This window comes from Sorex fumeus, unplaced genomic scaffold, assembly GCF_029834395.1.
Source record: "Sorex fumeus unplaced genomic scaffold, SorFum_2.1 ptg000003l, whole genome shotgun sequence".
Lineage (NCBI taxonomy): Eukaryota > Metazoa > Chordata > Mammalia > Eulipotyphla > Soricidae > Sorex > Sorex fumeus.
In genome coordinates, this window is record NW_026606060.1 from 24632720 (window position 1) to 24644885 (window position 12166).

At 33.2% G+C, this 12166-nt stretch overlaps 1 protein-coding gene across 1 annotated transcript in view; it reads left to right on the top strand.

The window, feature by feature from the left end:
• Positions 1 to 12166, top strand: part of NAV3 (neuron navigator 3) — a 648555-nt gene that overhangs the window by 372699 nt on the left and 263690 nt on the right. The window contains exon 4 of the mRNA XM_056114248.1: positions 9741 to 9813. Within this exon, the coding sequence (XP_055970223.1) occupies positions 9741 to 9813 (73 nt within the window). The remainder of the gene's footprint in view (positions 1 to 9740; positions 9814 to 12166) is intronic.

Below are 12166 nucleotides of genomic sequence, written 5' to 3' on the forward strand. Positions count from 1 at the left end.
CACTCCTGGCACGTTGTAGTATCTCATGACCCCATCCTATAAGTTGTTTCCCACTGACAGACCAGAATCCTAGTTAACACAGATTATAGTGTACCTAACTATATCAGGTATGTCGTGTACATTATGCTAAACAAGAAAATGTTTTGTAGCAATATCAAAATTTTAGTTTATATCACTTCTACTAACACTGCTTTGTTGTTGTTGTTATTATATGGAAGCCAGACTCTAATGGGTGTTGCTCAGAGTGTGGAGCTCACTTCAGGCAGTGTGCAGGGACTATGAGGGCTGCACCAGATTGTGCTTAGAAGCCAAGTGGTGCTTGGACTGAAACTTTGGTCTCCATATTCAAAGCAAGTACTCCTGCCCTTTGAACCCTTTCTCTGGTCTCCTCATTTATCTTTTCTGGAAAAAAAAATTACTATTTCTTTGGAAATTAGAAGTTTTGTAAAGCAAATATTTATTTAAAATGCACTGACTGTACATCAGCAGCCTGATGGCGCCTATAGACTTCCAGATACCCCAAAATTGCTGCTGTGCCTTTGGCCAGACCCCAAAAACTTGGGGCAAAGTTTACCAAGAAAGTAAATCCCCAAAAGTTAGGTATGTGGGAGACACACCCATAAACCACTTCCGGCTCAGCTATATAATTGGAGGCATGGCCTCTCTGGTTCCTGGTCAAACTGCTTAACGGCCATGATCCCAGAGACTAAAGACTGCTCTCATGGTGATACAATAAATAAAATTATAAAAACTGGGAAAAAAAAGTAAGGTGGAGTTCATGCCCAATTCAATCAGCTAATCAGTGGCTGAATAAATAGCAGTAAGTACGCCTACATTAAAAAAAAAACTATATCCCTTCAGGTCTATACATATTAATGTAGTTTTAAATTATTTTATATTTGTACATCAATAATCAAAGAAATCACTGTATCACTGTCCTCCCATTGTTCCTTGATTTGCTTGAGTGGGCACTAGTAACATCTCCATTGTGAGACTTGCTGTTACTGTTTTTGGCATATCGAATACGCCATGGGGAGCTTACATATCCAGTCTTCATATACTATATTAATCTAGGTTCTGTTTTGATACCCATGTCACAAGGAATACTCAGGTTAATTAAAACGTTTTCTCAACTTCTTATAATGGCAAGTTGCAATCTTAAGATGCCAACACAGTTTAATTTTACTGCAGGGTTTTATTTCTTTAATTTATTTAGTGTACTTTAATTTATATTTTACTGGGTGACTCCCAAGTCATATTCATGAGGCCGAGGGGAATTTCCTGGCAGTTCTTCTACCCCAAGCCAGTGATTCAGTATTTCCTGAGAATGATACGCTACATGCTTGTGGTGCAGAAATTATCCATGTCACCCACAGGAGGAGCTTGGTGTCCTCTTGGGCCACAATAGATAGGCCTTTCTTCCGATCCTATAACACAAACTGACATGAGATGAAGAAGGAAAATTTCAGTTTAGCATTACATTAATGTGAAGCACTTTGAAAAATAAATATTTTTATCCTTACTGTAAATAATTTTAAAAAATCTTTCATTTTTATTTGGGTATCATAATTTTCAATATTATTGTTTTATACTTATAACAATGTGCCCTCCCCCTGCCCCCAGTGGTAATATCTATCCACCATACAAAGACCCTTCTCTTTTCCACATAGTATCCTCACATCACAATTCTGTTGACAATATCTCAGCATTTGTTTTCATCCAGAGCTGTCTGATTTCTGCTTTGTATCTTTATATTCCGCAAATGTGGAAGATCATCTGGTTTTCCTTTTTTCCTTCTGACTTATTTCGCTTAGCGTGATGCTTTCCAACTCCATTCAAGTTGCTATGAACTGCAAAATTTTACTCATTTCTCATAGATAAATAGTATTCCACTGGGCATATACACCACAGTTTCATTATCTAGCCATCTTTTGGGGGCACTTTGTTTCTAATTCTTAGCTATTATTGTAATGCTGCAGTGAACATTGGAGTGCTTGTAATTTAGCGAATTAATATTATGCTGTTTTGGCACTGAGTTCAGGAGCTAGATTGCTAAATAATGTGGAAGTTCTGTTCTTCATTTTTAAGTCTCCACACTATTTTTGCAAAGGTGAGTCCAGACAACAGTTCAATCCCACTAGCAATGGATGAAAATTCCTTTTCCAGCAGTCCCTGACAGAACTGATTGTTTCCAGATTTTCTGATATAGGACATTCTCACTCTGTGAGGTGATAATATTATTTTTGTTTTGGTTTGTTCCCCTGATAATCAGTGAATACTTTTTGACAATTTGCATGCTTTATTTTAAGGAAGTGTCTGTTCATCTCTTCTCATTAATTAATGAAGCCTGTGTTACTCTGTTTTTGAGCTTTGTGAATATAAAAAAAAAAAGATTTAAATGAGGTTTAACACTCAATATTCTGGCTCTTCTGAATTCCTCAAGGCTCTCTTAACCTTTGGTGTTCTTAAACCATGATCAGTTACATACTGTTCTTTCCGTGGGCTTTTTCATATTTTATTGTTCCATTTGATTAACCCTATTTTTTTTCAATATTTCATTTAGGCTTAGTTTAAGCAGGTAAGTGTGAGAGTTGATGTGAGATCTTGCTTTGACATTTTCTCCCACTCTATCTTAAGCAAAATAATTTAAGTAACTGTTAAAGATTTCAGCATTGATAAATATTATAGTACTAGTATTTTCAGAAGAAATATTCATAAACATATTCAGTTCCAGAATAACTTTCTCTTTTCTTAGTTCCTTAGTCTCTGATCAAATATAGACCGTTCTACATGTTTTTCTAGGCATCAGTTTCTCTAACCATAACATTTGTTACTCTATATTGGAATTATCTCTTTCTTAAAAAACTCGATTTTCAAGAACTGTACCCAAGCTTTACCAGATGTAGTCCTGGGGCCTCTGAGCACCAAAAGATGCAAGGAGTACTGCAGTGTTCATGAACTCTAACGTTGAACAATCTGGCCCTGTTGGCTGAGAATCATTGGAAGTGGCCCCCAAACCCCCTCAGCAACTTGGGGAGCTCAGGAGAAAAGGAAAAAGAACCTGGGCATGTCTCAGTGAATGACTGTAAAGTGAATGAATAAAAACATGTATCTTAAAAATTTTCCCCAGTGCATAATAAAAGGTAAAGGTAAAGGCCCTCCCGTTGATCGTCGATTTGCTCGAGCGGGCCCAGTAACGTCTCCATTGGAGACTTTGTTGTTACTGTGTCTGGCATATCGAATACTCTCGGTAGCTTGCCGGGCTCTCCGAGAGGGGCGGAGGAATCGAATTCGGGTCGGCCATGTTGGCCGCTTGTAAGGCGAACGCCCTACCCGCTGTGCTATCGCTCCAGCCCCAGTGCATAATACAACCACATTTTGTTTTAAAACTCCACACAAGTTTCTACTTGACTTACTCTTTGTCTAAAATCTATATAACTGTGTGATAGAATTAGTGTTTTCAGAAAATGGGTCATATCTATATTTTGGTTGAGATCATATTTGTTAATTATAATAATTAAATACAATGACACTATCAATATGCATTTATCATAAAAAAACTGAATGTATAAAATCCTATAGGCTATATAAAATCTATTGTCTAGGATGAAATAAGTTAAGATTATTTTATATTTCTCTAAATATTTACTATGTATGATTCATAATAGCTATATACTCTACTTCAGACATGTCATAATAAGATTCATTGAGTCTATAAGGAAAACGCAATCTTTGAAGAATTATGTTTGCTATTTGATTTGGAATGATAAAGTTTAAACACAGTGCTTTAGAATCTAAGTAACAAGAAAGCTTTTTCAATTGTTGAAAAAAAATTCAACTTTACAAACAGAATTGCAAAAAGCAAAGACTGACATTATCAACTGAGAGGTAGTTCTCTTGGTTCTTCGGATGGGAGTGTTTCATTCCTTCAGATACCTAAACAATGTATCAAAATGCAACTTAGTCTTCTAGTCCAAATGCTGCTGCTCTGTGAAGCTTTCATTGTACCTGTAATGAAAATTGATAAATATATTCTCTTCATTGCCAAACAGGGTCGTTTATTCTCTTTTGGAATTTATCTCACATACCCAGTGTTATGAAGATTTATGAATATTTTCTGTCTCTTCAGCTATTTTACAGTACACAAAGGCAAAGACCTTACAATTCATTTTTATGTCCCTTCAAAATTTAGCAGCACTTTTGCCTATAATAAATAGTAGTTGCTGAATGAATTTGTCACACGTTGCTAAACAGAGTTGCATAGTTTCAATTTAATCACAAACTACAAAGTTGATATTAATCAAATCCAGACATTTAATACCTAACTCTAATTTTAAAATGTAAGTAAAATTTTAAAAAAATCTGTGAGATGGCATTGGTCTAACATTATACATAATGTGAAAGGTGTCTTTACTTATATATCCCAAAGAAGGTTTTATCATTTTTCTACTAAAAATTCTTAAATATTGGGGACAGGAGGGAGAAATAGTACAAGGTACAGGGTATTTGCCTTGCATTAAACTGACTCCAGTTCTCTACTGGCACCACACTACATATGGTCCCTTGAACACTGACAGGAGTGATCTCTAAGAACAGAGCCAGGAGTAAACCCTGAGCACCAAGAAACAAGAAACAAAGAAAAGGAAAAAAAAAAGCTATTGAATAACAACAGTACTTTTCTCTTAGAATATTCTAACATTGAAATGAATAAATACAATTATTTCCAATACATCCTTATATTTAATATATTAGGAACATACATTGATTCTTACATTTAAGAAATTTTTGAGTTACAAACACAAACATCATTTTAAATTTTGGTAAGTAAATTCTTTTTTCCCTCATTTGAAACACAGCAATGTAATTTGGCAATTAGATAGGCTCATATATAGCAATTCCCTGCCTCAGATAAATATAGTTATGAAGTTAAGCAAAGGCATTTCTGGTTTGAAAAATCATGTCATTTTTCAAAGAAGTAGTGAGGATGCTGGAAATTAGATAATACCCATTAGAAATTGAGTAGAGTGGCTTTGTCTTGAAAGTTATATCTGCAATATTGATCACAATTTCAAGCATAAAGTAAATATACTGCTTGACAAATGAGTAAGAAAAGTATTTGTTTGTTTTAGAACAAAACAAAATGAAAGTGTAATGCTCTAAGATACTAATATTTAATTACATTAGCATAAATTCTTCAGGTCTAAAAATATGTACCAGTTTCTATTGAATTTAGTACCTTTACACAGAAAGTACACAGAATAGTCTATTTCCAAGTTAACTGAAACAAAACTGTGAATGGGGGTTTTATTTTATATTTTATTTTCCGGGTATAGGTCACACAGCTGAGGGGTTACAGCTCAGGGATTACAGCTCAGGGATTACTCCTATCTTTGGTTCAGGGATTACTCATGTGGTACTCAGGGGACTATATTCAGTGCTGGGGTTTGAACTAGGTTTGGTTGCATGTAAGATAAGTGCTTTTAACCCCCCAATTATGTTCTTTTTTTAATTTTTTTTTAGGATTTTGTCATTATGAGGATTACATTTTGTTGCTCAAGCTGAGCGGGCCCAGTAACGTCTCCATTGGAGATTTTGTTGTTACTGTGTTTGGCATATCGAATACATCACGGGTGGCTTGCCAGCCTCTGCCGTGTGGGCAAGATACTCTCGGTAGCTTGCCAGGCTCTCCGAGAAGGGCGGAGGAATCGAACTCCGGTCAGCCATGTTGGCTGCGTGCAAGGCAAACGCCCTACCCCTGAGCGATAGGACAGCGGGTAGAGCGTTTGCCTTACATTTTGTTATGGACTCAAAAAGTACAAAACTTCAGTGTATCTTTTAAAACAGTGTATATTTTAAAACTTCTTAAAATGTAAATTATATACATTTTTATAAGATCAATATTTTTGTAGTGATTCATACATTCTTAATTTAAAAAAATTAGAGAGACATTGTGGATATCAGTGCTAGTAAAATGTAAGTTACACGTAGACAGACCCAAGAAATTGTGCATGACATATCATAGACCATAAAAAGTCCTGGGTATAACTTTTCATGAGCTACAGATGATTATTACAAAAAACAAATGAGTAATATGATTATTGCTGAAACCAAATGGGTAAGAATTAACTTTTTCTGCATTATGTCTTTAAAACATATATGTTTAATACTGCATGGTATAGTATAAAACACAGGAATTAAATAGTCTTATGGTGCAAATAAACAAGACAGTGTTCAGTGTAATTATAATTCACATGGATAGAGTTGAATCATCATACTCTTTTCTTCTTTGAATAAACTAGATTAAAACTGCAATTCTGAAGTGTTAGTGTGGTTTGAAATCGCTTAGGTTTTTAAAAAGTTCTGACAGCTATCTCCTATGCATCAATATTCTGATTTAACTGATGTAGTATATATTTGGCGTGTTTGGCTTTTAAAATTCCCCAGGTGATTCTACTTTGTAGCAAAGTCTAAAAAAACTTTCAATTAAAAGATTATAAAACATAGTTAATGTGACATAAATAATTATCAGAAAAGTTGCAATTAATAGCAAAACAAAAAGTTAAGATGCTAGTTTATTTATTTTTGGATTGGTTTGGGGCCTTACCCAGTGGTGTTCAGGGCTTACACCTGGCTCAGTGCTCAGAGATCACTTTTGATGGTGCTTAAGGAACCAATTCTAAGGATTCAACCACAGATTGACTGCATGTAAGTCAAATGCTTTAGCCTTTGTACTATTTTGCAGGCTCCTAAGATGTTATTTTACACTATTGCCATTAAGTTTTTAATATTTTAAGACTGTTATACTAACCATAGGTACATTTTTCTATCATTTTGAGTTTTTCCTATGTGCAGTTCATTGTTCTAAGTACTTATTTGAACGATTTTCCAGAGTCCTCTAACTCATGCTATATAATATATAGATTCTACTTCATTTGTTAAATAAAATGATCAAAGGAAAATGGTTTCAATGGGCTTGAAGTCAAGGAATTCTCTTAATTATATTTTCTATTAAAACTAAAATATAATGGTATTTCCTTTAACTCATTTCAATATGCATGTTTGCAGTCACTGAAGAGCTCAGGATTTAACAGTTCCTCTCACAATTCTATTTCTCACAATTCTACTTCTCACCAGCATGCTTATCAGCAGGATTTGGTTTATCAACTGCTATAATTATCTTTTTCTCATGATAAAAACATTTTCTACTTTGTTCTTATTAAGAAAAGTGACCAGAATACTGGGCCAAATTCAGTTAAGGTATACAATTTACATTTTGTCAACAAAATGTACTATCTACTCAGAAAAAAATGCATTAATCGTCTTTACTGTGTATCATACATGGTCTGAACTATAAAGTAAATGTGAGACGTGGGGTACATTATCCCTTCTATGAGAGATGAGTGTGATCAGTATCCTAGAGTGCTTTATACAAAACTTTTTTTTTATTTTTTATGATTTTGATCTTTCTTACCTGAGAATATTTTTTGAGATTCCAGGTTTAAAAGTATATAAAATAGATACATATTTGGTTAATATATTATTAGATAGACAATATAGTAGAAAGCCTCATAGTGACTTCATTTATTAGCTGAAAGCTTTGTTCCATAGAGTATTTTTCCCCATTATATTTTCTAAAGTCTATACTGGGTGATATGCTTCAAGGCCATTCTAAAGTGATTAAGTGATTAGTTAAAATTTTAGAAAATATACAAGTATTAAATTCTAACTAAATTGATGTCCAATTGCTAGTTACAAAATATCAATAGTATGTTTTGTATTATATTCATGTAATATTTAAAAATTGACTCAAATTATTTTTATGGAAAAACATACAATTTCATCTGTGCCTATGACCATAAAAGTTTACAAGTTTGTGATTAAAGAAAAATTGTCATTTACTTTTCAGAATAAAAACAATTGCTAACTAAAATAGCCGTTATAGGACTGTTTAACTTGAAGATGTTTAAGGACAATGTATTCCTTTTATAAAGTAGGAATTACTAGGGATGAAGAGACAGTACAGTGGGTAAGGCTCTTGACTTGCGCGTAGCCAATCCAGGTTTGATCCCTGGTACCATATATGCCCCCTGTGTCTCACCAAGAGTGATTGCTGAATGGAGAGGCAGGAATAAGCCCTAAGCACTGTTGGGTGTGACTCCCCAATCCAATAAAAACAAAAAAAACTTTTAAAAAGCAGGAATTATGAGAAACTAATCTCTAGAAATAAATAATAATCATTAACGAAATAATTATTAAATATTTTTAAAGTCGTCTCAAATTATTTAACATATTCCTCTGGGTGGGGTTAATAGTCAAAGCCGTTTAATTGTAACGGTTTTGCTTTGTACAAAGTACAGCATAGATACTAACAGCTATGATTGAATCTAAATAGGGAAAGCCTATTATTTTCTTAAGTTATATTACTTTGGTTTTCTATTAATACTGTCAAAACATTAGTTTTGTGGGGCTGGAGCAATAGCACAGCAGGTAGGGCATTTGCCTTGCACGTGGCCTACCCGGGTTCGATTCCCAGCAACCCATATGGTCCCCTAAGCACTGCCAGGAGTAATTCCTGAGTGCAGAGCCAGGAGTAAACCTCTGAGCATCATGGGGTGTGACCCCCCCAAAAAAATTAGTTTTGTCAAATAGCAAATCTTGAGTAAATAAATATTTTGAGTAAATAAAGTAGTATTATTATAGTAATAACAGGTAAGTAAATTATCTCAAACAGTTGGTACTCATAATAAATGAGTATAAAGAAACATAACATAGGAATATAAAGAAACATAACAAAAAGTGGAATACTTCTGACATATAAAAATATAGAATATGTTTTTCCTATGTTTATTCTCTCTGCTGGGAGAAACCTGTTTTTCTCCTCTCCAACTTATGGTGCATATTGAAAGAAAATCTGTTCTTCTTTAATACCCAATCTAAGAATCATTTTGTTTTGTTTTATTTGTAGCCTAAAATTCTTCAAACATAGACTCTGTTTATTAACCATTTATATGTCATCTAATGAAATATCCTGTTCATGAATTATAAGAGTAAAAGCAAGGCTTTAGTGGGCTATTGCTATTTTGCAGTTTCAGTAAAGGCAAAACAATAACTATGAAATTAACTTCAAGGCATGGAAGACACTTAGAAATATTGAATTCAGTCAAGCTAAAATAAACAGAAAACCGACAAACCTTTGCCACCTGACTGAAGACTTAAAATTTTAGTTTTTGGATGCACTATGACTAAAGATTTAAAATTTGAGTTTTAGGATGGAGATACGCCTTCAGTAGTTCTTTTCTTTTTTTCAACCATTTGTCTATATAGTTCTTATTTGGCATACTTACAAAGTCATACTGTTTGAATTTTAATCATTCACACTTTAACATTTTAAGGCTTACAGAATCACACAAGCAACAGTCTTCTTTATGGATGCTTTTGTTGAGACATATCTGTAAAGCACAAAATATTGTTTTATAGATTGGTGGGTTGCTAATCTGCAAGAATGCCATTCTTGACCAGGCCTTTATGAATTGTCTGTTAGTACCAAATTTAACAATGAGGGCCTTGTATTCTAGTCTACAATTAGCTGAAATAATTCTAGTTAAACTCTGGTAAAGATCTCTAGTATGAAATGAATGTAAAGCATTCATTCTTTATCATATTTTTCTTTGATTTTACTCTTGCTCATTTACTGAATTTTAAATGACCAAGTTTCATTTTCACTGCTTTTCGTGTTACAGATTGAAAATGTTGATGTCTGCCTTAGTTTTCTAGCAGCCAGAGGAGTCAATGTCCAAGGTCTATCTGCTGAAGGTAAGAAAAAGCAGTTGTCACAAATGGCATCCATGTTTGTGAAAGATTTTTCTTAATGTCAGAAATGTAAAGTGGGAGTATATAGCTACTAAATGCAACATAGGGGACTCTTAATATTTCTAAGAGAAAAGTAATGTATGTGCAGTGGTTTGAAGTTTAAATATTTTAATGTCTTTTTCTATTTTACTAAAACGGATATTCCATGATTAAGTACATATAAGAAGTGAAGTTCAACAAAATATCTTTGATTTATTACAAGTATATTTTCAAAGTCTTAAGTAGATGGAGGAATGCATATATACTGCTGGATAATAGGTAACAAAAGTACAGGTAAAATCTAAAATTGATGTGTAAGTATTTTCTATTTGGTAGAAACAATCTAAATATACTTGAGTGTCGATAATAACTATTTATTCTTAGTTCATTATCTTTATCAAAATTAATGACAATTTGTAAAAAGGCTTTACAATCATTAAATGTTTAAAAGATTATCACTAAAATTGAACAACAGGGAAAAAAGAAAAAAATGTCAAACTACTTTTGTCATAGAGTTTTCTGAATTTCTTCTCTGCCACACATAACTTGCTCAGAAGTTTGTAAAACCTACCATACCTTGATAAACACACCATATTAAAAAAAAAGAAGAAGAAGAACAAAACAAAAATATAGGGGCCAGGGTGATTGTAGAGTGACAGGAGCTTAGAAGTTTGTTTTGCACGCAGCTGGAGCACCATGTATAATCCCCACCACCAGGAGGTGATTCCTGTGTGCAGAGCCAGGGTAAGCCCTGAGCACAGCTGGCTATATCCCCAAAACAAACAAACAAAAATAACAAATTTTAAAAAATTTTGCTCTTTTCTCTTATCCATCATCTATAGTCCTATTATTTTTCCTTCCATCTGTTTAATTTTTCATTCTAAATTTAAAAAATTAGATATAATATAAATATTTTGATGATTTCAATTTTAATAATATAATTACTTAGAAAGTTGAGTTTAGCATATTTTTAGGAAACCTCTACAGGTGTTTCAACTATTCGCAACAAAAACATTAGGAAACTGAAAATTATAAGGACCTGGTTTCAGCAACTATATTTAGCTTGAAAACTGTAAATGGATATGGGTTTATTCCTGGTAATGCTCAGAGCTTATTTCTGACTCTGTGCTCAGGAATCACTTCTGGTAGTGCTTGGGGACCATTTGCTGTGGCAGGAATTCAACTATAGAAGCCAAATGTAAGGCCACCCCTATGCTAAGTCTCTGCCCAAAAATTGGTTTTGTTTTTAAAAGTTTGCTAGACATCATTAAATATACCAACAGTATATTTCTACTACAGTAGTCTGCTATGAAAAAACTTTCTCCCACAGAAATTAGAAATACTGGCCAACTTTATATTTTAAAATTTTTCTATTATTACAGAAAAAAATACTGTGACTTCTGTAATGTATTGGGCACTTAATAGAATTATGTATTCTCCCCTAATTTTTCTATAGTAAAATTTCCTTTACTTAAAAGTTTCTTGACTCTTGTTATATATAATAACAAATTCTATATTTTATGACTAAAATGTCTAGGTCCCACCTAACTGGTGTTTCTCATTATCTTGAACAACATGAAATAAATTTCCCAAGGATGTCTTTCAAATGATTAAAAAAAGGTCAAAAACATTACCTACTAATTATTCCTTTTTATCTCTTCTTTCTTATTTTAATTCTATAATAGAAACATATTTCTTTTTATTACTTTCTAAAATCGTATGAAGACTGAAGATATTTCCAATTTATTTGAGCACTGAATGGGTATAGCAAATGTGACCAACTTAAAATAAAAACAAACAAGACTGATTAAATAAAAAATTTTAAGATACTGCTCAGGGTTTTTATGCTGGTTTGAGTTTGGGGCCTCAACCAGTGGTACCCAGGTCTTAATCCAGACGCTGCATTCAAAAATCATTGTGAGCAGGGATTGGTACCTGGGATTAAACCTGTTTCTCTGGCCCCAATACTATTCAGATTTACAGGAGAAAATGAATATTTTACAATGTTGCATTAAATTGGTCAAGTCACTCATTTATAGTGTAATATATACTATAGTTATAGTCTATAATTGTACTGTAGGTGTTAAAAGAATTAAAAACAGCAACACAAAGACATATTTCATATTCTAATTTCTTTGCATAATTGGGGGTCATCAGCAAAGATCCTTAGCAGAGAAAGCTTACAATCCATCGGGGCTAACAAGAAATCTGAATAATTAATTAATGTTTCTAAACTTAATAAAGAAGATATGGAATATTGACTTCACAGGAAGATGAATTTTATTACTAATAGAAAGGTATATTAAAATGATTATCG